Source organism: Pristis pectinata, chromosome 2 (assembly GCF_009764475.1).
Source record: "Pristis pectinata isolate sPriPec2 chromosome 2, sPriPec2.1.pri, whole genome shotgun sequence".
Lineage (NCBI taxonomy): Eukaryota > Metazoa > Chordata > Chondrichthyes > Rhinopristiformes > Pristidae > Pristis > Pristis pectinata.
The window spans coordinates 99,352,141-99,379,336 of NC_067406.1; the positions used below are offsets into that span (position 1 = coordinate 99,352,141).

Here is a 27,196-nt window from a genome sequence, read left to right on the forward strand (position 1 = left end):
AATCTCTTCTCTCATTTCCTGTAACAACCTTGGATATATGCTGTCTGGCTCTGGTGACTTATGTATCCTAATGTTTTTCAAAAGTTCCAGTACATTCTCTTTCTTCACGTCGACATGCTCTAGCATATCAGCCTGTATGTACGCCATCCTCACAAACGTCAAGGTCTTTCTCTCTGGTGAATACTGAAGCAAAGTATTCACTAAGGACCTCCCCTACCTCTTCCAACTCCAGGAACATCTTTTATCCCTGATCAGTCCTACCCTCACTCTGTCATGCCCCCTTCTAGCTCTCCTAAGTCCATTCTTAAGCTCCCTGCTAGCTACCTTGTAACTCTCCAGAGCCCTGTCTGATCCTTGCTTTCTAAACCTCAGGTAAGCTTCTTTCTTCCTCTTGAAAAGATATTCTACATCTCGTGTCAACCACGGTTCCTTCACTCTACCATCCTTGCCCTGCCTCAATGGGACAAACCGATCCAGAGCCCCATGTAAGTCTCCCTAAACAACCTCCACATTTCCATTGTGCACTTCCCCAAGAACATCTGTTCCCAATTTACGCTCCCAAGTTCCAGCCTAATAGCATCATAGTTCCCCTTCCTCCAATTAAATATTTTCCCACATTGTCTGCTCCTATCCCTCTCCAAGGCTATGGTAGAGGTCAAGGACTTATGGTCACTTGTCTCCAAAAAGCTCTCCCACTGAGAGATCTGAAACCTGATGAGGCCCATTGTCTGGTACCAGGTCCAGTATGGCTTCTCCTCTAGTTGGCCTGTCTACATACTGTGTCAGGAATCCTTCCTGGACACTCATAACAAACTTTGCCCCATCTATCTATACTAAAGAGGTGCCAATCAATACTAGGGAAGTTGAAATCACCCATGACAACAACCCTGTTATTTTTCACCTTTCCAAAATCTGCCTCCCGATCTGCTTCTCAGTGTCTCTACTGCTACTGGGGGGGTCTGTAGAATACTCCCAACAGAGTGATCGCTCTCTTCCTGTTTCTGACTTCCACCCACACTGACTTAGTAGACGATCCTTCCAGGACGTTTTCCCTTTCTACAGCTGTGATACTACCCCTTATCAGCAAAGCCACTCCCCCACCTCTTTTACCTCCGTCCCTGTCCCTTTTGAAATGTCTAAAACCCAGAATATGCAGCAGTCATTCCTGCCCTTGTGATAGCCGTGTCTCTGTAATGGCCACAACATCATAGTTCCACGTATTTACCCATGTTCTAAGTCCATCACCCTCGTTCCTGATACTTCTTGCATTAAAGTAGACACACTTCAGCCCATCCAACTGACTGCAATTTTGCCCTTTCAACTGCCTAACCTTCTTCACAGTCTTTCTACATGCTGCATCTACTTGTACACTAAATGCACCAACCTCTAACCCTATCACTCAGGTTCCCATCCCTCTGCCAAACTAGTTTAAACTCTCCCCAATGGTTCAAGCAAACCTGCCAGCAAGAATATTGGTCACCCTCCAATTCTGGTGTAACCCATCCCTTTTGTACAGATCATACCTTCCCCAGAAGAGATTCCAATGATCCACAAATCTGAAACTCTGCCCCCTACACCAACTCCTCAGCCATGCATTCATCTGCCAAATCAACCTATTTTACCCTCACTGACGTTTGGCACAGGTAGCAATCCAGAGATTACTACCCTTGAGGTCCTGCTTTTCAGCTTCCTACCTAGCTCCTTATATTCCCTCTTCAGGACTTCATCTTTTTTCCTACCTATGTCATTGGTACCAATATGTACCACAACTTCCGGCTGTTCATCTCCCCCTTCAGAATGCTGTCGACTCGATTCAAGACATCCCAGACTCTGGCAGCTGGGAGGCAACAACCCATCCAGGAGTCTCTTTCGCATCCACAGAATCTCCTGTCTGCCCCCTTTCCTATTGAATTCTCTAATCTAAAGAGGTAAATAGTACTGGATACGGTGGTGGGAGGATGATAAAATTTCAGAGGACAATCTTCCTCTCATGTTTTTCTTTCAGCAGTTGTTCCACTAATGCATTGTCATCAGGAAGGAGATAGAGAGCCTAGTGACATGGTGTCATGACAACAACCTTCCTCTCAATGTCAGCAAAACAAAAGAGCTGGTCATTGACTTCAGGGAGGAGAGGGGGTACACATTCTTCTGTCTAGATCAACAGTGCTGAGGTCGAAAGGGTTGAGACCTTCAAGTTCTTAGAAGTGAACATCACCAATAGCCTGTCCTGGTTTAACCACATAGATACCACAGGCAAGAAAGCTCACCAGTGCCTCTACTTCCTCAGGAGGCTAAAGAAATTTGGCATATCCCCTTTGACACTCACCAATTTTTATCGATCCACCATAGAAAGCATCCTATCTGGATGTATCACGGCTTGATATGGAAATTGCTCCACCCAGGCCCACAAGAAACTGCAGAGAGTTGTGGACACAGCTCAGCACATCACGGAAACCAGCCTCCCCTCCATGGACTCTGTCTATACTTCTCAGTTTTTTACTGTACCTCAGTACATGTGACAATAATAAACCCATTTACCATTCAAAGAGCTGACTGACCCTCCACTCCAGTGGATTAATGAACTATAAGTACATCAGGTTTTATTTATTGAAAAATCTTTTTCAAATCTTTTTCAAGCTTTTAACTTCCAGTTTATGCTATAATCCCAAAACACCAAGCTCTTAATGGTTGGTATTTCACATAGCAGGAGTCAGATCACCATACATAATTAAATCTGATCCCAGTAGATCAGGCATGTCAAGCTTATGTAGTGCCAGAAGCTTACTGTATTCAGTGTCTCTTTGATTCACTTTTGTTATCTGCAGTGTGTCATGGTTGAACTTTTTGCCCATCTACACTAATCCCATTTTCCTGTATGAGGACTGTATCCTTCTATGCTTTGCCTATTTAAGTGTCTGATGTTCAGTTTTATCTTTATTTATGTTCACAATATAAGTTGGGCATATTATCTCAACTACATATTGTACAGAACACCTGAATATCTGATGCCAAAGGACTGAACAATACATTGCACAGCATATATAAATGAAAGAATACCTTTAAGAACTGAGGGACCCGTTCAAGACACTATTATTGCCTTTGAAAAAGGATGATCCATTGATAGTTCTAGGCAAGGATGGAGTAAGAAATGTTGGTGAGTATACTAGCTCCATGAAAAGACTCTTACAAGGACACACTAATAACCTGGAAAGGAATTTTAACCTGCTGCAGTCAGAGACTGAAGAGCTACATGTTTGCCAAGTTCAACTAGGAACCAGAGGAAATCGCTGATAAATACACAGTCAGGTTAAAGGGAACAAGGAGCCGAGAGAGGGTGAGAGAGAGAGAGAGAGAGAGAGAGAGAGAGAGAGAGAGAGAGAGAGAGAGAGAGAGAGAGAGAGAGAGAGGAGAGAGAGGGTGAGAGAGAGGGTGAGAGAGAGGGTGAGAGAGAGGGTGAGAGAGAGAGAGAGAGAGAGGGTGAGAGAGAGAGAGAGAGAGGGAGAGAGAGAGAGAGAGAGAGAGAGGGTGAGAGAGAGAACTAGCAAATCAGAGAACTCAAATGAAACAATTTAAAATATTATTCAAGGGAGCATGCAGAATACTCACCAGTATGGGATTAATGGGATTGCTCTGAAAATTGACATAGATTCAAAGGGCCAAATGGCTTCCATCTATGTCGTCAGGAAATATGGAAATAAATAGAAATACAATATAATGGCTGGAAGAGATGGACAGGGCATGTCCACTTTGACCCTTACTAATTTTTATTGAGGCACCATAGAAAGCAGCCTATCTGGATGCATTACGATTTGGTAAGTCAACTGCTCTGCCCGTGACCACAAGAAACTGCAGGGAGTTGTGGATACAGCTCAGCACATCACGGAAACCAGCCTCTCCACCATGGACTTCTATACTTCTCACTGCTTCAGTAAAGCAGCCAACATAATGAAAGACCCCACCCGCTCTGGACATTCTCTCTTCTCCCCTCTCCTATCGGGCAGAAGATACAAAAGCCTGAAAGCACGTACCACCAGGCTCAAAGACAGCTTCCATTCCGCTGTTATAAGACTATTGAACAGTTCCCTAGGTGGACTCTTGACCTCACAATCTACCTCGTTATGATCGTGCACCTTATTGTCTACCTGCACTGTACTTTCTCTGTAACTGTAACACTTATTCTGCATTCTGTTATTGTTTTACTTTGTCCTGCCTCAATGCACTTGTAATGAATATATCTGTATGAACAGTACGCAAGACATTTTCATTGTACCTTGGTACATGTGACAATAATACACCAATTTACCAATTTATGAACCATGAGTATGCACCAGCGATTATGAGTATAGAAACGATTGAGCCACTTGGATTAAGGGATTTTATATGAAAGATTCATAGAATTAAGCAGCAAGGAAATTCAGCAGCCATGCACAATTCAGGGTGAATTGGCATTTTGTTTTATGCAGTTTATGAAGGCAAGAATTTGTTAATATTCTAGTTCACAATGCAATTTTTTGTGCGCTCTGACAAAATGTAAGCTAAAAGTCAACTGCATTCACCTAAATGTGCCAGTTTTCTCTGTTGTCATTTTCAAGCTGTGGCCTAAGAGTGTATGACATGTATATGCGTGGTGGGTGCCAGAGATGTGCAGTGGCATCAAATGGAGTTCAACGCCTACTTTGATGCTACTTCCGAGAAACCACTTTGATGTGACGTGGCTTACAGGTGGTACAGGCCACTAACACAGAAACAGGCTTTCATAAAGTATGCAAGATCTGCTTCTGCAGAAGTTAAAGGAGCTCTGGCTTGCCTGGCTGTGAACCTGATGCTTGATATGTGATTCCCATTGAAGCTGGTCCAGTTTCTATTACCCAGCCTCTCTTAGCAACCCCCAATCCTCCACAGATGAAAGTAGACCCATACCCTCCCATACTCCACGCCACACTCTATTCTAGCATATTGCAGCAATGTCTGTGGAAAATATATGGATATTCAGAACCATAAATTTGGTAAAAATAGGCCAGTTTAGCCATCAGGCCTGTTTCATCTTCTTTCCACCAGCAGGTACAATAAACAAGCATTGACAGATGGTCAATTTCTGTAACCGAATCATGTGAATTATACAAAAGTGATTTTCTACATTAGTTTTGAAGATCAATGATAGTAGGTTATATTATAGTTAATCTACTATAAAAATAAAATCTCAAACAAAAACACACAAACTACTTCCAAAAGTACTCACGTAAATTGAATGAGGGATTAATTTTCAGGACATCCTGTCTGCTTGTATCAGTGGTTCTCAAACTTGGGTGCACAATCTCCGTGGGCAGGAATAGGGAGGGTTGCAACTATTACAAGAGGTCTACAAAGCCTTAATAATATTAAGGTAATTTAGGTAGAAAGTTCACAAATAAATAAAAATTATATGCAGCTCTGCAGCTTCCCTAGCTGTAGGCCTGCTAGCATTCCTTAGAAACCCTGGTAAAAGCCCCGACTCCTTCAAAGGTAAAGGCCTGGGGAAGGGGAAGGGGTGCACAACTTGCCTTGTGCAAATAAGTGGGGCTTTCATTTTAAAAAGTTTGGAACTACTGCTAACATAATGACTGAACACATTGTAAATCTGATAAATAATGTGATTCTCACCAATAAAATCGTTCCTTTGTCACTTGTTCCTGCAATAACTCCCATTTCTTTCCAAGATCAACAGAAAAATATAGCTGCAAAGAAGAAAAAAGGTAATTATTTTATCAGTGCTTAATAATACATTACTACATATTGACACTTAATTATTAATAAGCTTGCTCTATATTCTGCAGCACTGGGACTTCTTGTTGGTTTCTTGTGCCATTTTAGGCTTGGGTTTCTAATACACCTCCATGCTTTGTAGCAGACCTTTCCAATGAATGACAATGTGGATTTCTCCTTCTTAGGTGGAAGAGGACTAGGTGCTATCACTTGTTTGATATTCTGTGTGAATACCAGTGTCATTATTCAGGTGTATGAATAACAAAATGTTAGGGCAAATAAAATTGGAATTCACTGTGAAAAATCACAATTGCATTCCTACTATTGTTTGTGATACTCAGTCTTTTAAGGGACCCCTTTTATTGAATGATATAAATGTGTCTATGGTCCACTACAACAGCGGTTCTTTTTAATCTTGTTCCTCTCTCAAAAATGGACAATGAGGTAAGAGAAATTAGAAACCAGTTTTAAAATTGATGACTTTTTTCTCATAAACTGGAAAAAGAAGATGGAAATCTAAGAATAAGTAAAAAGAAATAAGGGGTAGATGAGAAAGAAAAGAGTAAGAAAGATAAGACAAGCAAAGTCAAGTTTTCAGGGTTAAAATTTTACATTGCATAAGCAGCGATTTTCCTGTACCCTAAATTGAGAAAACACTCAGTAACCAGGATTATGAAAAGGTAGATGATACAAAAGCCCACTCAGGACAAATCAAAGTCATAATGAACCAGCAGCCCATTTTACCAACTGACAATGAGTCTGTCAAGGGTTATCAGATAAGGAGAGGATCAAGCTCAGGCCTGGTCTTATCACACTCATTTGAAGGATGGTTGTCAGGGTAAATTTCTGTAGGACATCTAGTGCTGCAGGAACGGCATTCCAGCAATGAATACAGTGCATACAAGAAAGGGCCAAGAAATATGGATGAGTGGGGGAAAAAATCCCGAACTCCTGGATGCTAAGTATGGCACAGATATATGCAAGTGAAACACTGCCACACTGTGCAAGACACATATGTACACGCAGGCAGAATCATTGCTTGGTCCTTTATACACAAGACAATACCTGCCCAATTTAGAAACCCCAATTTTTGCATTTACCAGCAGCTAGGGGCATATTCCCTGAGGAGTTTTTGATGTCTTCAGCTACAAGTAGAAACTGTTTCAAAGACTTTGGCATTTGTCATCCCATTAGTTTGACCAGGCAGGATAGCAACTAAGTGTTGCCCACACAAACCATGATCAAAACAGTAGCTAAACAACGGAAGAGCACAATTTTCATATTTAACATGGACTCTTGTTGCAGTCCAACAGCTGTCCTGCCCAACCATTAAAAAGGGCAGGTAATAGTAACCATTACTTCAGATTTCCAGCAGGATTAGTTTTCCTCTCCTTTGCTCTCTGCCCTGCATTAGACAGATTAGTGGCTTTCATCAGCCTCACCTAACTGAAACCAATTTATGTCATTTGTCTTCTCTTGGTCTCCACCTTATCACAGACATTCCTTTTCTTCTTTCCATTCTTCTCCTTTTTCTGCAAGTTTAAACATAGTCATTTTTAAAAAAATGTTCCCAGTTCTGAAGGTAGGGCATTGATCTGAAATATTCAGTGTTTTCCCTCCGGAAATGCTGTTTAACCTGCTGAGTATCACAATCATTTCCTGTCATTATTTCAGATTTCCAGCATCTATGGTTATTTGCTTTCAGATTTCAAGTTAAAAAAGCTATCTGCAGAACAAGGGCAGGTCCTTGGCAGATAAGTCTTCCGAGTCATTTTATGTGCTAAAATAGACCCAGGATCCTCTTTATTAATGGATGTGGGTCAGCAGCAGAGTGTACCATTGTCTCTTATCAAAAGTCTGGTTCCTCATGGCTGGAAGCAGAGAGTGAATTGGAGAACTCCCAATCATTATTCAGCAAGCAAAGTGTGAGCTGTTGTAAGTAAGAATGTCCAATGACATGATTGTGTCAATGTCTGGTGCTGAGAAAGGGTATGGTTTCCTTACTGCTGAGAGATAAATCTTGATGTTGTGGGACCCTGTGGTATCTACTTTAACAAAAATTGCAACACCAACAATTGCATAGAATTTGGGGGGAAAAAAAGCAATTCATGGTGCTGGAATTAAGCTCTATCTTCACAATAAAGAATAACCCTTTGAAACAGATGCTAGCATCAACTCTGAAGACAAATCAGGGCAGGCATGGTAGTGTAGTGGTTAGCGTAACGCTATTACAGAGCCAGCGACCTGGGTTCAATTCCGGCCACTGTCTTTCTTTCTCTTTCAATCTTTTTATTAAGTTTCAAATTAATAAACATAACAATAGTAATGATACAAATGATACAAAGAGATTGGGATTGCAATAATAACGGTTAACGTATACAGACACAAATTCTGAGTAAAATTTGTAATCTGAACCTCCCAATCTCTTGATAATTGAACATGAAAAAGATTTAAAAAGTTTGATTATATGAAAAAAACCCAAACTAAAATAAAATAACAAATCAAAAAATAAATAATAATAAACAAAAACTAACCAAAAACTAAACAAAGCTGGGCTGTCATAGTTCATCGGTTAAAACCATTATTATGTCATTAACTCCGCTCCTCTATATTCGAATAGAAAGTTATTGAAAAGGATTCGGAAAAGGTCAGCTTACATCATATGAAAATGCTGGATAAATGGGCTCCAAGTTTCTTCAAATTTAACCGAAGGATCGATAGTACCACTCCTAATTTTTTCTAAGTTTAAACATGTTATAGTTTGGGAATACCATTGGAATGTAGTAGGAGGTTTAGGATCTTTCCATTTAAATAGAATGGATCTCCTGGCTATTAATGTAACAAATGCAATCATACGACACCAGCCACTGTCTGTAAGGAGTTTGTAAGTTCTCCCCGTATCTGCGTGGTTTTCCTCCGGGTGCTCTAGTTTCCTCCCACATTCCAAAGATGTACAGGTTAGGAAATTGTGGGCATGCTACGTTGGCGCCGGAAGCATGGTGACACTTGCAGGCTGCCCCCAGGACACTCTACACAAAAGATGTATTTCACTGTGTGTTTCGATGTACATGTGACTATAAAGATATCTTAAATCTTTAATCCTGGAGATTCCAAGACTAGGTTGTTGTCATGCCACATAAGTGCTTCTGATATCTTGGGAGCAGTGCAAAAAGAATACATTTTAAGGCCGTACTCACCCGACCCTCCTTGCTGTACACAAGCAATTTATCTTGTTCTTTTGGGTGAAACACCAACGTCTCTACTGAGAAGAAAATTTGCTGCCTTTGAAAGTTTGCTCCCTCGTCTGTACTCATGAAGAGACTCTGATCACGATCATTCATTGATGAACTCACAAGAATTATCTGAAATACAACAAACACAAAATGGATTTTTTTGTATTAATAAAAATTGTGACCCAGTAATTTTCTAACTCTGTGTCATGAATGGAGACATTGGCTATGCGCTCTTGATGATTCCTTAGCTGTTACTGATGGCAGTTCATTTCTAGCACATATCTGAATTTAAAAGGTGTACCAGCAAAGAACATGGCACCAAGTTGGAATCACCATGTTCAAAATCTTTCCTACATAGTATAGCACATAGGATGGTATGACAACAACTGGAAGGCTGGAAGAAAATATCAGGAGCTAAAGGTTGTTGAACTGACACATCAACAGTTCCCATTAAACCAGCATCCTTAACATTGTAAAACATTCTAAGATGTTTCAAAGAACAGTTATGAAACATAATTTGTCTGCTGGGGCCACATAAAGTACAGGCAACCCCTGTGTAACAGAGGAGTTGTATTCCTAGAAATCCATCTGTACCACAATTTTCCATAATACGAAACCCTACCATTGAATCCCATGTTATCAGTGAAGATACGTGCCTAGGGGCTAAGGGATATATTTTTCTCTCAACAGTTATGATGAGCACCACAGCTGCTGGTTCACGGTGAGGGTGGGTGGGGCGAAGGGGGGGAAGAGGGGCAGGGGGGCATTTAATCCATTTACTATAGAAACTTACAGGCAAAGTGACCAGCAGCTGCGTTTGGGCAGACACAAGCGACTGCAGATGTCACCTTCAAGTCTTCAGTTTAAATGGAGATAAACGCTTTTAAGCACATATAGGTAAGATAGTTTAATGATACAACTCACAACAAATAACAGTGGTTGTTTAGGTTTACAACTTGCATTTAAACTTACTGGCCTGTTTCAGACAGCTTGAGGGAAAATAACATGGAAAACTGTTGAAAAAAAACTGCTAGATAGCAAAGCAAACCTACTGCTTTAAAACAGCTGCCAAATTATCAAGAAATGTGAGTTGAGAAAGCAAAAATAGACCAAATTTGTTGTTTCCTTCACATTTATTTAATTTTTTTCCACACATAAATTCCATAAGAGCAATTTTTATTCTGTATCTCAGATTTTTGTGTAGTGATTTGTGAATTCCATAAGGGTAAATTTCTGTAACTCGGCAGCAGTAACACAGGCATCGCCTCCGTTAGTCAAACCTTCACTGTTGAAGTAGACTTTGAGGGGAATTAGGGAGGGAGGGAGGAAGGGAGGGAGGGAGGGAGGGAGGGAGGGAGATGTTGAGGCAAAACGCATTAGGGAGGGAACTGTAAGTTTAGGCAAATGCAGCTGAAGGCATATTCACCAACAGTGGAGTGAAGATATTAGAGGCTGGAGGGGTGAGGGACACACATGAGGAGTTCATAGATCTGTGAAATTTATAAAGTTGGAGGAGGTTACAGAAATAAGGAAGGGTGAATCTGCCAATCTATCTATCAAGCAAAGATGAGCCATGTGAGACAATTAGCAGAGGGTTGATGCTGCATGTGAATTTATACTACAGCAAAAGACAAAATCTTCAAGACAGAGGAAGAGGATCTGAACACATTGATCCACTCTGAAGTCAACAGATTATTTTTCCACACGGTTTTTCAAATCCCACATCACAGAAGGAAGGTTGCTGATATTCTTCTTAAGTTATTAAGAAGTTAAAATTAAAATTCTAAAGTTTAGAGGATCTCTGTGGAAATTTCAAACAATTTTGATTCCTGCAGAACATCTCAAAATTAAAAATAATAATCCTAGAGAGCAAGAGAGAACACGAGACTACCACACAGAGATTTCTTCATTGTCTCCAATTTCCAAAATCAGAGAATCACACATCTTTATTGTGCAGAAGGAGATGGCTATTCACTCCGCCAGGTACATGCCAGCTCTCAGCAAATGTAACCATATCAATCCCATTTCTCAGCTACTTCCCTCTATCCAGCATTTTTTTCTTCCTCCAAGTATTTACACAATCTTGTGGTTAGCAGGAGGGAGGAAATCTTCCAGTTTGAGGAAGATTCAGAGGGCCTGGTCAGTCAGGTAACAACGTGCCAGATTAAGAGAATTTAATGCAACAAAGCAAGGGAAAATACAATAGAAGAGAATATTGTGATGTATGGAGGTACAGAAGATTAAGTCCGTAGGTCCTTATAGGTAGATAAGATGGTTAAAAAGGCATAAGGAAAGCTCTAAGCTTTATCAGCTGAGATATTGACTATAAATTTAGGATGTTATGCCAGGATTGCATATACTGCTTGTCAGTCCACAGGCTTGACTACTGTGAATAGTTCTGGCCACCACATTACAGGAAAGTTGTGACTGCACCAGAGAGGGTACAGGGGAGATTTGTAAGGATGTTACCAGGACTGGAAAAATTTAGTAATGAAGAAATATTGGATAGCCTAAGGCTGTTTTCTTTGGAAGGGACGAGGCTGAAGGGAGTCTTAAATGAAGTGCATAAAATGTTAAGGCCCCTGATCGATTTCCATTAGCTGATGAGACAAAAAACAATGTGTTTACATTTAAATTAATTGAAAGACAGATTAGAGGGCAGGTAAGGAAACATTTTTCATCTGGAGGGAAGCTGGGTTCTGGAACTCACAGTCTGATAGCATGGTGGAAAATGTTCATCATGTTTAACATGCGCAAGTATTTGAATTCGAAGAGCTATGACCTATAGGATTATGGAGCTGGTGCTGGAAGATGAAATCGAGTAGCTTTTTATATGAACACAGTAGGCTGAATGGCCTTCTTTGGTTTCGTAAGTTACTGTTTGATTCTATGACTGTGTTTGTGTCCACCGCCCTTTCAGGCAGTGAATGCCAGAACACACATCATGGAAAAATATTTTTGTCATATCACCCGATTCTTTTGTCAATCACCTTAACCAAGGAATCATTAAAATATTAGATATATTGAATATTAAAAAATGACCATTCTATTTTTTTTTTACAGAAGTTCCACAACACAAAGTGCAATAGGAATACATGCTTCTCCATCTGTACTGCAATGCCTTACCTATGCCTTTAAATCTGCTGGGAGAGCATTTTGCTGATGCTGATCAGAAGCATCTTCTCCTCCTGGGTAATTTACAATTAAGCAAACGGCCTTGACAAGATTCTGAAGTGCTATTTCGGGTTATTAAAAACGCTCGATGTAACCTTCACACTGAAAGATCCTTAAGTTGACCGCATATTAATCTTATTGACAAATCACTCATCTGAGACAATGCTTTTTAAACAAAAGCAAACAGAATCTGTTCTATAAAAGCACAACGATTACATGGAATACTAATTCTACAAATCTACCAGCAATTAGGTATTGTGAAGATGCATTTTGCCACCAACTCAGAGAAATGTCTTTGGCATACTGAAGTTTGCACAAATCCATTAGTTCATTTACAGCATTCTCTCAGTGGACTTTCACTCTGTAAATATGAAGAGCGCAGATAATCTTGAGTGCGGTTAAAAGTGCAATTAATCTTAAATTGACATGCATCAGTATCTCCAACACTCCATACACCTACAAATTACAGGTTGTTCATTTCACTTAACTCTCACTGAAAGGAATTAATATTTTGCTTAATATGTCCAATAGATGATTAAGGTCCATGCTTAATTCAAGGTTGATGATTGGAATGGCTACTATTAATGCTCACTGTGAATTTCGCTGCTAAAGTTTTACACACGGATTTTATTTATTACTATGAATGTGAAGTAATGAAAAGAGACACTCCGTAAACTCAAATAATAACTACATTTACAAGGATGTTGCCAGAACTGGAGAGCTTGAGTTGTAAGGAGAGGACTGTTCTCCCTGGAGCAAAGGAGGCTGAGGGGTGACCTGATAGAGGTTTATAAAATCATGAGGGGCATGGATAAGGTGGATGGTCACAGCCTTTTTCCCAGGGGAGAGAAGATTAAAACTAGAGGACGTAGGTTTAAGGTGAGAGGGGAAAGATTTAAAGGGGACCTGAGGTGCAAGTTTTTCCACTCAGTGGGTGGTGAATATATGGGACGAACTGCCAGAGCAGTAATAGAGGTGGGTACAATTATAACATTTAAAAGACATTTGTACAGGGACATAGATAGGAAAGGTTTAGAGGGATATGGGCCCAACACAGGCAAATGGGACTAGTTTAGGTAGACAGCATGGTCAGCATAGATGAGTTGGTCCGAAGGCCCTGTTTCCATACTGTACAACTCTTTGACTCTATATATCACTTTTAACATAAAGCATTTTACCAAAAAATAATCAAACACAAAATGACATGTTAGATAAGTAGATATTAAATGCTTTGTGAAAAAAAGCAGGTTTTAAGAATTGTCTTAAAAGAGCAAAGACACAGAGATTTGGGAAGAAATATCAGAACATAGGTCCTTGCCAGCTGAAGGCACAGCTGCTAACAGAAGAGTGATTAAAATCAAGGAAGTTCAAGAGCCAGTCTGGAGGAGCACAGATATCCCAGAGAATTGTAGATTACAGAGTTAACTAAAGCTAAAACAATAAATTAATTTTCCCCATGGCAGGTTACTAAAGCTAGAGGATTACATATTTCCATTATAAATGTGAACAAAGGAATTTATAATAGAAAAAATGAATATGAATCACTCACTGATGCACAAAATCTAATGACTGACTACTAATATGAAGGCAAACAATTGTTCCATTTCAATAACTGAATTGATTTCAAGTGTAAAGTTTATACTTAATTTATTCATTTGATGGCAGAAATACATGCAGAAAAAACTCAATGTTTATTGAAGTTCTATTCATTAATTTGAAACTTGCCTCTGCTAACATACTGTGAATATTTTTCTAACTATGTAGCTAATCACTGTTAGCCACACTGTTAGAGCATTCACAATGTGTTGGCATAAACAAGTAGCAGTAAATCCCAGCCTTCCAAGTACCGATAGAGATACTGACCATCATTGATGAATAAAAGCAAAATAATGTAGATATTGGAAATCTAAAACAGAAAGAAATAATCTTCGAAAGGATCAGAAAGAAACAGTTAAATATTTCAGGTCAATGAATGTGCAGTAGAACTGGCAAGCTGTCATTTACATGAAACAGTTAACATTTTTCTTTCCGTCGATGCAGCCTAACCTGCGGAGGTCTGGCATTGCTAATTACGACAAGCAGCTCTGCATTTACAAATCTTAGAATGCCAAACAAGAGGAATAAAGTACAATAAAAAAAATCCCCAAAGAAAGTAAAACATTTTAAAAATCCCCAGAAGAATGTTACCTTTGACACCAGTTGTAGCTTGAAAGACATGTTTTGCCAGAATGATTATTGCAAAATACATTCAAGTAGTCCACATTAACTGTTAAGAAAAGGAATGAGTTACTGATTGAGACCAAGCAAATTGTATTGCAACTGCTTTGGCCCTTTACTATTCTGACATCTTCCTATGGAAGTCATCTTGATACAAACCTTCAACAGATCACTGTGTAAAAGCATGACAAGATTAGAAAAGAAAAATGTTAGAACTTTCCAGCCAAATGGAGACACAAGAGACTGCAAATGCTGGAATCTGGAGTAAAAAAAAATAAGCTGCTGGATGAACTCAGTGGGTCAGGCAGCATCTGTGGAGGCAAGGGGATGGTCAATGTTTCAGGTCAAGACCCTGCATCAGAACTGAGAGTGTAAAGAGGAGATAGTCAGTATAAAGAGGTGAGGGGGAGGGGTGTAACAGGAGCTGGCAAGACATAGGTGGATTCGTGTGAGGGGAGGGTTGATAAGCAGATGGAGCCAGGTGGGGGATGAGAAGGGTGGAGACAGAGACAGAGACAGAGGCTGGGAGGTGATAAGTGGAGATGACAAAAGGCTACAGACTATGGAATCTAACAAGAGAGGGAAGAGTCCCCCATGCAGCCACAGGGGCCTTGGGCTGCAGGCAAGCAAAGGAGCAGGAAGGATCCCACGCAACCCCTGACAAAAGTGTCAAAATCAGGATGCCATGGTTGATGACTAGTGCTAGATCAAAATTATGTTAATATTGATCATGACAATTTAGTTTCTCCTTGGATCTCCAACTCTCTCTTTACTGTGCATGTGTACATAAAAGGTGAAAACTGTACTTTGTAAAACAATAACAATTACTCATAACTGCATAGATTGAAAATCCCAGGATTTAATCTCTATTTAAAGTCCATAGGACATACATATCTTAACTTACTGTACATTCTGGAATGTGTACAATTCATCTTATTATCAATAAATGTCTGCATTCATGTGAAGCCTTTAAGATAGGAACGCTCTGCAAAGTGTTTCACAGTGACAAAAGAAAAGGACACATATTTAGAAAGGTATTCTTAACACAAGTTACTAATAGCTTTGTCAATAAGGTGTGCTTTCTTGAGAGTCCTAAACTAGGGATGTTAGTGGAGGCCATATGATTTACAAATGGAATTCTGGAAGGCAAAACTGAAGTTTAAGACATGATTGCTACTCCAACAGCTCCCAAGCCAGCAAACTCTAATACTAAAATATATAAAGAATGTATCAGGAACATGGGAACACCACTACTGACACAGTTCCCTTCAAACCATATGTATCCTGAATCGGAAATACATTGCTCCTTCTTCACTGTCGTGGATTTAAATGCTGGGACCCACTCCTCAATGGCACTGTTGGTGTTCCTTCACCAGAAGGACTACAACAATTCAATGTGGTGGCTCACCGCACCACTGAGTTAAGCACAATTAGGGATGGGCAATAAATGCAGGCCCCGCAATAAATGCCTATATTCTGATAAACGAATGAAGAGATGGGATAAAGGAAAGCAAAGATGAACATATGACCAGACTCAGAACAACTGAAAGCTTAAAGCCAGTTGCCATTTTTGAGTAAGTTGCAGAAAAAGGGTAGGAGTCAAGCTATGAAGGGATTTAGCAGTATCTCAAGTTTAACATAGTCGTAAGAATGTTAAACTTGAGATACGAGCTAAACTAGAGCTGACGTAGGTCTGCAAGGACATGAGTAATGAGCTATTGAGACAGTGCAAGATAGGATAGAGCCAGCAGTCTCGTAAGAGCCGAAATGAGGATTGAAGCGTAGCCAGACGAACACTGAAATAGTTCACACTGGAGACAGCAAAGGAATGGTATTTCACTGCTTAGCCGCAGGTGCCTCCCCTTATATTACATCCAAATATATCCAACAATTTCTTACTACTTTTAGCTGGAACACTGCAGTGTTGGATCTTAAAACATACACTTTACACAGTTATAATGAAACAATGAGTGTACAAGAATAGCACTGAATATTCCATTACACCAAGCAGCAATCAAATCAAAAAATAGACTAAAAATATTTCCAAAATTTAAAAACAGTTTTCTTTTCAACTGTTCAAATGCAAAGCATGTCCTCCTGTTTTTGACTCTGCTTTCTTGACAGCACCTTATTCTGGATGAATTTCACGTTATTATTAACCTGTAAAAAGTTTATATCAATTCGTATAATGATTCATTATTAAAGAATTTGTTGCAAGATTTCAATAAGAGATGTGTAGAATTATTAAAACAACTACCCAAGGGAGTTTTGTAGCACATGGCACACTAGTCTCTGCCAGCAAAAGTCCTACATGAAGTGGCATTCTCAGCTTACATGTCAGAGAATATGATTGCAAATCACAAAGATACTTTCTTAATGCTAAACTGACAATCTCATCAGGGGGTAGAACAGTTTCACAGGACTGAATATTCTACTCATGTTCATATGCTTCATTCAGATGATATGTGGTGGTTGCCAGAAATGGCCATCCTGTTGGTCTAGAGTTGTAGGGAACAAGGTCAGTTGTTCTGAGATTAGGAACAAGACTAATAAAAAAATGTTCATTCTCCCTAGACTCTACTCAGCTTGACTACCCTGTGAGGCACAGCTATCTGTGGAGTTCATACATGTCAGTCAGTGCTTGATTTGTTTGGTCATCTGTCATTATTAATGCTTAAAATTTTGTATTCTAAATTATCCATCATGTTGAAGAATTGAAGACCATTTTGATGAAAGTATTTCCCTCATGTTACAAAGAAAGGTGAAGGGGCAGGTAGTGTTGAGGAAGCAGAGAGTCTGCAGAAGGACTTGGCCAGGTTGGGAGAATGGCAGATGGATACAGCTTAGGGAAGTGTATGGTCATGCACTTTGGTAGAGGAATAAAGGCGTAGACTATTTTCTAAATGGGGAGAGAATTCATAAATTGGAGGTGCAAAGGGACAGGAGTTCTAGTGCAGGATTCCCTAAAGGTTAACTTGCAGGTTAAGTCAGTAGTAAGGAAGGCAAATGAAATGTTAGCATTCATTTCTAGAGGACAAGCATATAAAAGCAAGGATGTAATGCTGAGGCTTTGTAAGACGTTGGTCAGACCACATGTGGAGTATTGTGAGCATTTTTAGGCCCCATATCTAAGGAAGGATGTGCTGGCATTGGAGAGGGTCCAGAGAGGTTTACGAGAACGATCCTGGGGGTGAAAGGGTTAATGTATGAGGAGCATTTGATGGCTCTGGGGCTGTACTCGCTGGAATTTAGAAGAATAGGGGGAAATCTCATTGAAATGTACCAAATATTGAAAGGCCTGGATAGAGTGGACATGGAGAGGACATTTCCAGTAGTGGGAGAGTCTAGGACCAGAGAGCACAGCCTCAGAATAAAAGGACACCCCTTTAGAACTGAGATGAGGAGGAATTTCTTCAGCCAGGTGGTGGTGAATCTGTGGAAAACATTGCCACAGACGGCTGTGGATGCCAAGTCATTGGCTATATTTAAAGCGGAGGTTGATAGGTTCTTGATTAGTAAGGGTGCCAAAGGTTACAGAGCGAAGGTAGGAGAATGGGGTTGAGAGGGAAAAATAAATCAGCCATGTTTGAATTGCGAGCAGACTCAATGGGCTGAATGGCCTAATTCTGCTTCTTTGCTTGGTCTTATGTGTGTATCAATCACACAGAAATTCAACTTGTTCTTCAACGCTATCCCTGATGCAAGGTGGGAGCAGGGATAAAGGTTGCAGTTTTTGAGAAATGAGGAAGTCTTGCCAAATTAAATGCAAGGATCTCATTTATTTATTTCTTTTCTCATTAACAATTGGCAAACAGATTGCCATTTCATTTTTGGCTCAATTATCCCTACGCCTCCTCTGATTATACTTTTGTAAACATATAAATAGCAAAAGTATCTGAAATTCCATATCCATGGATTATTCCATGTTAGCTAATAATTTATGCTCTTATTCCCTTTGTTTAGATCCTTTCTCTATTATGTATTTAGCATTGTTCCCTACGAATAGAGTCCCAGACCAGCTGTCAGCTATGGCAGGGCTTACATGTCATAACAGGTTACAAGACGAAGACGGGCCGCATAGTTAACAACAGCACATCCCTTCCTGATGAATTTAAAGTATTCTATGCACGTTTTGAACAGAAGGGAAGCGGATTGTCCCTACCCACCCTAACAGCCTCCAACGCAACTGAACCTGTGGCCACGTAAGATCGGTCTTCCGGAGAATGAACATGAGGAAAGCGTCTGGCCCAGATGGTGTACCAGGCCGTGTGCGCAGATCTGGTGCTGGTCAGCTGGCAGAAGTATTTGCGGACATATTTAACCTCTCCCTGCTTTAATCTCAGGTTCCAACCTGTTTTAAGAAGACCACTATCATCCTGGTACTGAAGAAAAGCAAGGTCTCAATGACTACCGACCAGTGGCTCTGACATCCACCATCATGAAGTGCTTTGAGAGGTTGGTCATGGCACGCATCAACTCCAGCCTCCCAGACAATCTTGACCCATTGCAATTCGCATATCGCTGGAACAGGTCTACAGCAGACATCATCTCCCTGACCCTGCACTCAGCTCTGGAGCATCTGGACAGTAAAGACACTTACGTTAGACTATTGCTTATTGAGTACAGCTCTGCCTTCAATACAATAATCCCAAGCAAACATCACCAAACTCCGAGACCTAGGACTCAACACCTCCCTCTGTAACTGGATCCCTGACTTTCTAACCAACAGATTGCAAACAGCGAGGATAGGCAGCAATACCTCCGGCACGACTATTCTCAACACTGGTGCCCCACAAGGCTGCGTCCTTAGCCCTCTATACACCCTATACACTCATAACTGCATGGCCAGATTCTTCTCTAACTCCGTCTACAAGTTTGCAGCTGATACCACTGTTGTAGGCCGTATTTCAAATGGCAATGAGTACAGGAAGGAGGTAGAGAGCTTAGTGGAATGGTGTCATGACAACGTAGATGCCACAGCCAAGAAAGCTCACCAGCGCCTCTACTTCCTCAGGAGGCTAAAGAAATTCGGTTTGTCCCCTTTGACTCTCACCAAATTTTATTGATGCACCATAGAAAGCATCCTATCTGGATGTATCACGGCTTAGTATGGCAACTGCTCTGCCCAGGACCGCAAGAAATGGCAGAGAGTTGTAGACACAGCCCAGCGCATCATGGACACCAGCCTCCCCTCCTTGGACTCTGTCTTTACCTCTCATTGTCTTGGTGAAGCAGCCAGCATAATCAAAGACCCCACCCACCCGGGTCATTCTCTCTTCTCTCCTCTTCCATCAGGTAGAACATACAGGAGCCTGAGCCTGAGGGCACGTACCTCCAGGCTTAAGAACAGCTTCTAGCCCACTGTGATAAGACTATTGAACAGTTCCCTTATACGATGAGATGGACTCTGACCTCACGATCTACCTTGTTGTGACCTTGTACCTTATTGCACTGCACTTTCTCTGTAGCTGTGACACTTTACTCTGTACTGTTATTGTTTTTACCTGTACTATATCAATGCACTCTGTACTAACCCAATGTAACTGCACTGTGTAATGAACTGATCTGTACGGTCGGTATGCAAGACAAGTTTTTCACTGTACAAGCGACAATAATAAACCAATACCAATACTTTACATTTGACATAAGTCTTTCTCTGTTTCATTTTCATCTCTAGATCTTTAGACATCTAAAGGATTCCAGCTTTGGTACTCTGCCTTTTGTTCTTATGAAAACATCTCTCCTCAATAGCAGTCTTTGAAATGAATTTGATGGAGGCTATCATAATTATTTCCCTTCTGGAAACAGAAGGTATAAACTGGGTGACAAACTATCTACAGAGGCAAAGGATTTAACCATCCTTTGACCCCCACCTTTCCCCTTGCACCTACCCCCCAAAAAACATACACCATTTAAAGCAATTCACCTATTAATCTCCCTCCCCCACCACCCCCCCAACCAATAGTTGGATGTGAATCATATATATTTTCAGTTTTGAAATATACAGAGATGCACTTGAAAACATGATACATATTTGGAAAGAGATTATTCTGATGGGTGATCGGTTACACAAAGATGCCATTCAAATGGGTTTAGATTCTTCTGAAATGGTAAGACAAAGCACATTAAATGAACACAGTAGGCATCAATAATTTACAGCTAAGTACTGTAATTTCCTTGTGGATATAATGATAGCTCCTTCTGTACCGTCAGAAAGCTACTTGCATTCCTCCTTCAGTTCACTGAAGTCAGTGAATAGAACATCCGATCATAGACAAGATTTGAAAGGGATCTGTTCCAGAGTTCTTTAATGTTTCCTTGTTCTTTGTATATCACTGGTTTCAAAAGTCTTTTTGCTCTTAAATAATTAAGGAATTTGCTTCACTGATGAATGAGAGTGACAAGCTGACCTCAAGTGCATAATCACCCTCTTAATCTGGACAGTTTCAGTTTACAGGTATGAGGAAAGACCTTGGCAGGCTGTGGCTCAGCTCAAAATTCTCCACTAACCACTCCATTACATTTCCATTCAACGAAGTTGTTCTATTCTTATTTTACATCAGTTTCCTCCTATCAAAAACCATTCAGGCTACAGTCAAAAGCAATTCCATGGTGCCTCAGGTACAGGAACCATTGCAGTTATTCTCTGTATAATTGAGGAGGGTGACTACTCACCAGTCTGGCTTTGGTGCCTCAACTTGTAATTTAAAGCACATGCCAGGATGGTAATTTGCCTTTTTAAAGGTAGTGGTAACAGAGCTTAAAAGCTCACCACACTGCAGTTGAATGAATTTATTTAAGTGCTTCTGCCTGTTTTTAATGAAGGAAAAAAATCCATAATTATTGGGCTTATTTGTTAATGGGCATTGCAGGCAACCTGAAAGCAAACTAAGCGGTTTATTGGTGTGCAATGAGCAGCTGTGTCCCTGTTAGATGCTAATACTTGCCTGTGATAACAGAGAAACACTATCAAAAGTTCAGATTCACATCAGAAACTGGCATAGTCCTTAATGAGTTCTTAATAAATCCACTTCTGAGTTACAGTGCATTCTTCGAGAAGGGATTTTAGAGTAACTCCGCTGGCTGAGATTGCAACTCCAGTTTTAAAAATAAAGTGAAACTTTGCATATTTTCTGTTCCATGTCTGAGCTTGATCTGTGAGAATTGCAAGTATCCCTTGGAAGTGCATTTATTTTTCAGAATGACATGCGTTAAATCAGGGTGAATTTTAAGCAGGGTGAATTGTCATTCTAGTTGCTGGAAGGACATGGAGTGATGATTTTCCCTGTAACTTTAGATGTTAAAGAGCCTCCCAAGTGGTCTCAAACCTGAAGCTAAGATATCAGTTTAGTCCAAGATGCCAAGTTAGAAAAGATGTATGCGCCAGGAAAGGTAGTCATTATGTAGTTGATTGCAATTAAATTGAGTGTTAGTGTTCAGTAAGGGCGACACAAACCATTTTACCAGATGTTGCTTGACCCCATGCCCTCTACCAATATTAACCAACTGACTAGGAACGCAGAGATTGACACAGTCTACCTACAGGTGCATGGCCTGTAATTTATTTGATGCATGAAAAAAAAAGTAAATCAGCAATGTGCATAGGTTTAGATGTTTTTTTTGTGGGTCTATTGCTGTAAAACTCTATTGCTTTCAATGTCTCAAGTATTGTGCATCACAGAACTGGCTTGTTATCCCAAATGTCATACAAGCATCAGTACAGATCACAGAAGTGGTGGGGCAATGCATTCCCCCAGTGACGTTGGTTGCTAGTGCACATGTCTGGATGCTCAAAAGCCTTTCCTCAACTGGCCGTTTACGAATCCAGTTCTTGGGGTGTGATAGGGCCATGGGACAACTGGGCGCAGGAAAAGGAGGACAACTGTGTGTAGGGACCGGGGTGTTGGGAACAGATGGGCTGTTGGCCATAGTGGAGCAAAGATATGCTGGTTGCTATGTTAATTAGCTGTAGTAAATTACTCCTAGTGTAGGTAGGTGGTGGGAGAATCAGGGGGAGTTAAAGGGTATGTCAGAGTGAATAAGTTACAAGAAAATAAGTGGGGAAGGAGATTAATGAGATTGCTCTGTGGGCCAGCATAGATTTAGTGAGCTAAATGGCCATCTTCTATGTCATAAGGCAACATGATTACTGGTCCTGTAATTTGAACACTGTGCCACCACCATACCCAGTGCTTATGTGAATTGTGCACATTAGCCGTAGCTTGTTATCCCAAATGTCATACAAGCATCAGTACAGATCACAGAAGTGGTGGGCAATGCATTCCCCCAGTGACGTTGGATGCCAGTGACGTCTGGATGCCTCCTGGAATTAGCAGGTCATGTGATCCAGAAGGAAAATCACAGACCAAGTAATCCATGGAATAAGTACTCTTATCTTCTTTTGCAAAATTATCTTCACTAAAAGTCAGTCATCTTGCTCACATAAACAATAATTATGCAATTTCTAAGCCACCATCTTTTACTGCTCTCTTGCTGCTGCAGGTTCAAGAGGGAATTTTGAAGGACATCAGGCGGCTTTGTGGATGACAGTTATTATTTCATTAACATTTATTCTGGAAATTCTCCAAGGATGTTAGCTTTGGCAACTCTACCTTCCTGGGCACCTTGATAAAAGGTCATTAACCTGAAGTGTTATTGCCCCATGGAGTGGGAGGAGGATGAACTACTTTCCCTCTGCTGGTTCTGCACATCCCACCTCCTCCGAACCTCCTCCTCCACAATCTCCTGTCCTGTGTAAGTACAGCTGTATATCCACCTGTCCTTGAGTTATTCTTGAAACTGCCATCATGTGTCACCCAGAGCACACCTCATATTCACTGGGAAGTGCCTACAACCAGCCCACATATTCAAAAATGCTTCTAATTAGTGGTTGAATTAGTCTCTTTAAGCAGCTTCAGGCAAATTCAAATTATGGTAACCAGTAGTTAGGACCAAAATTGCAGGCTGAAACCAAACTTTCAATAGACATGTCTTATTAGCAGAGTACCCAATTAGCATCTGTTTATCATTGTTCAGCAGAACTATGGTTGTGCCAGATCTGAGAAAGACAGCCAGAAGGTTCATAACTTCTCCTGGAAAGGAGACCACGTTCTATAAATTCTAGTGTACTTAAAAGTTAATCGGCTATGACATTGGGCAGTGAATCTTTTACTTTGTTAACACCTAACATCAATAAAAGTTGGTTCCCATCACGCATCCCATGGAATTGGGGAAGCAGGGTCACCATTGTCCAGTGAAGATGAGCAGTTATCAGATCCTCCAAAAACATGCTGAAAAATTCAATTGCCTCAAGCATGAATGAATAGGCATTGTACATTTTAGTTTGCTCTGAAGCCAGGTTTGAGAGAGAGGTCTGGATGGCCAGCAACCATTCACCCAATTGGGCCTGTCCCTGGTTTTGCAAGAGGAAGGATAAAAAAAATCAGGCTGAAAAATAATAAATATCTCTACAATCTCTCAAAGTCTTTGTTAAGTGTAGTAATGGTAGGTGCCTGCATTACCATCCTTATGTTACGAATTATATTAATTTGGTTGCCACTGTGTCAGGGATGTCACCCATACAATTGGAAGACTGATGCCACCAAGACTGATCCCGGTGTGAGTCCACCTTTAACAACATGGGCCCAGCTACCTCATACTTAGAGGTGGACATGGAATCAGCAGTTGGATCTCATTACTGAGATTAGACATAACATTCACTAGCATGGGATGATTCTAGAAACTTTAAACAGCAGGACAGATCACGGTTCTGTATTGTGAAAGAAGGTCAATGAGAATGCCTCCTATTGGACTTGCATTTCAGCTGCTGACCTATCACTGCAGAAGTAATCTTTTCCTAGTGTCACTGTTGATCCTTTGGTCAGTAACTTGAACCAGATTGTCCAGGTGCCATTAGAGAAAGATTTTATTTAGCACTAGGCTTCATGCTCCTAGGCAGCACCTTTCACAGTCTTTTCCTTGGCTGCATACATTAACTGCAATTCATTTCAAAGGCAGCACAGTAAATGAGGCGGTACGATTAGATGTTATGCATGCATCTCCTACGTGACCGAATATGTGAGAATAGAGTGATAGACAGAGAGGCATAGGGCAATGTGTGTCTGTCTCCTGTAGTATCTGACTCCATGAAGCTGTAATATTCATAATATTTTCACATAATTGGCTTCTTACGTGTGAGTTCTGACCTCACAGTCTTTAGAAATACTAGTCGTCAAAAATTATCGAGTCAGCTGAAAGTCCTGAGAAAGATGACTGAATGACTTGTTGGTGTTTCATGTCAACATGAGATTAGCCTGGTTTGATCTGTACGAATGGCATGCAGGATGTTTTTTTTTACTTCATCTCGGTACATGTGACAATAATAAACCAATTGCCAATTACCTAATTCTTTGAAGCTGTTTTTCCCACTTGTAGTATTATTGAAGTATGAATAATAAAGGTATGTAACAATGGAAGTTGTGTGTGACAACCTGGAATATAATTCTGAAATTATAACTTTGTGACGTTAAAAAATTGTACCAAGCAACTGACAGAGATACCAGAGAAGACAGAGGAAAAGAGCTGAAATCCTGCTTGCTCAGGCCAAGTGGTGAGGGGTAATGTGAAACCTGATGTTAACTCAAAGGGGAAGCTGGAATTACAATTATTCAACACCACCAGGGCTTTACTTTAAAGGTAAGATCTCCCACCCAGAAGGGGTACTGCCGTCAGGAGAGGTGATCTAGTTAACATCAGCAGATGTTGGCAGGGGAACCACTGAGACCAGGGCTGTGGTCTGCTGAAATGTTCAGTTACCAGAAGCTGTACCTTTTGTTGATCATCAATGGATTAACCCATATGAGTTTACACAAGGTTGCGCTTGTAGGATAGAGGGGTAGAGAGAAACAGAAAGGTATTCTCATGTCAGAAGTTACGGTCTGGTTATTATAAGCTCTCAAACTCAAGTGAAGATATTATGCCACAGAATAACGAGTTTTACTTTTGCAATTTATCAACCTCCTATTCAGGCCTTCTGCACAGCTGGCAGTAATAGAAAGTGCATGAATGAGACTGGTTCCTTCTACATGGATCTGACTTCCTACGTGTGGCCTTTAAAGTTTCTTTATGGCATAGGAGTGAAATAATGTGGCAGCAGTGGTGGAACACCTTAATGACAACTGGCATCACTCTGTGTAGCCAGTGTGCTTGGGGTGAACATTAAATAACTGTCGAAGTTTAAGTTTGCGCAAGTTGCACCACTTGTCACTATAATGTGCAAAGTTGTCAGCTACATGCTTGCTGTAAAATAAATTCACCCATGGATTGCATCCCTCATTGGCTGAGGATACCAGAAACCCATAGGAAGGCTCCCATTCCTCTTACCCCTATTAAAATTAAATCTGTGGGCAAGTTGCCTGTAATTTTCCATCATAAATGGATAGCTTCTGCTGCTTATATGAGTAATGTCAGCAAATTGCACAACATACTGAACTTGATTCTAAGCATGGAAGCAAACTGAGTGGAGCTGCTTATCCCAATATACACTGACACAGTTGGGATGCCCATGGTTCCATTTTTAAAAGACATTGGCCTAAATTCTGTAAATGCAATGGCACAGGCTGTCACCTGCATTGTGAAACTGATAGAAACTTATGGAGTACGCACATGCACAATCTAAAGCAGAAATCCATTGGATTTCGTCATTGAGTCCTTCTGTTTTTAATAGCCTTCTAAAGTGTAAGTTTCCTAATTCTGACGAGCATTTCAGCTTTTTATCAACTATTCTCAGATTAAAACAAAACGCTGCAAATTGTATGTAATTGCATGAGGTGTAAGTGAGCTTTTAATGACATGCTCTGCTTTACCTACTATTCAATTATCTGACTAAAGCAAAGTAATTGTGTGGATTATTACTCTTTTAATGATTTTTCCAAGTTTTTAAGTATCTCAATATATTATTTTTTCTTTATTTTGAAAAAATGTTTATGATTATTTTGGAATCTGGTCTAGTCCCCTGTGTATACTGCAATCTCCGTTTCATATTCTGATGATGATTTTCAGGTGCTTGAACCAACAGAGCAGCACAACGAAGGTCAAAGAAAGAAACTGGAAGACGAGGGAAAGAGGTGAGCTTTTCCAGTTATTTTTCTGGGAGGTAGGAAGAAATCAGAATGTTTCCTACACAGATTGAATATAATTAAATATGTGATCTGCAGCTGGAGTGAACTCGTGGACCAAAGACACATCCTTTTGTATGATTTTTAAATTCAAGTTTTTTTGTTGAACTTTTTTCAATATATTTTGCTGGTTATCAGGCATGGTAGCATAGTGGTTAGCATAATGCTTTACAGCGCCAGTGACCCAGGTTCAAATCCGGCCACTGTCTGTAAGGAGTTACGTTCTCCCCGTGTCTGTGTGGGTTTCCTCTGGGTGCTCCGGTTTCCTCCCACATTCCAAAGACGTACAGGTTAGAAAGTTATGGGCATGCTATGTTGGTGCCAGAAGCGTGGCGACACTTGCGGGCTGCCCCCCCAAATCACTACGCAAAAGATGTATTTCACTGTGTGTTTCAATGTACATGTGACGAATAAAGAGATCTTATCTTATTTTATCAATAAAACTAATCAGTACAAATCAGTCTGAGCAGTTCTGCAAGAATTTTTCTTTGGAAAATTAAATGCAATGAAGTCTTTAACTGTAATAATTCTACAAAGTCAGAAAGGAACAGATTTATGGGCCAAGTAACTTTTCTCATTGTGTACAATTTTCAAATAAGCATATGACCCACCACATCGAACCATGAATTCCAATAGAGCGTTAGTCCAATGTGG

At 40.4% G+C, this 27,196-nt stretch overlaps 1 protein-coding gene across 2 annotated transcripts in view; it reads right to left on the reverse strand.

Moving 5' to 3' along the window:
- Nucleotides 1-27,196, reverse strand: part of sorcs2 (sortilin-related VPS10 domain containing receptor 2) — a 526,743-nt gene that overhangs the window by 142,151 nt on the left and 357,396 nt on the right. For both annotated transcript variants that reach the window (XM_052010588.1, XM_052010587.1), the window contains exons 4-5: nt 8,940-9,104; nt 5,641-5,714 (exon numbers count right to left, since the gene is read on the reverse strand). In XM_052010588.1, coding sequence (XP_051866548.1) covers nt 5,641-5,714; nt 8,940-9,104 — 239 coding nt within the window. The remainder of the gene's footprint in view (nt 1-5,640; nt 5,715-8,939; nt 9,105-27,196) is intronic.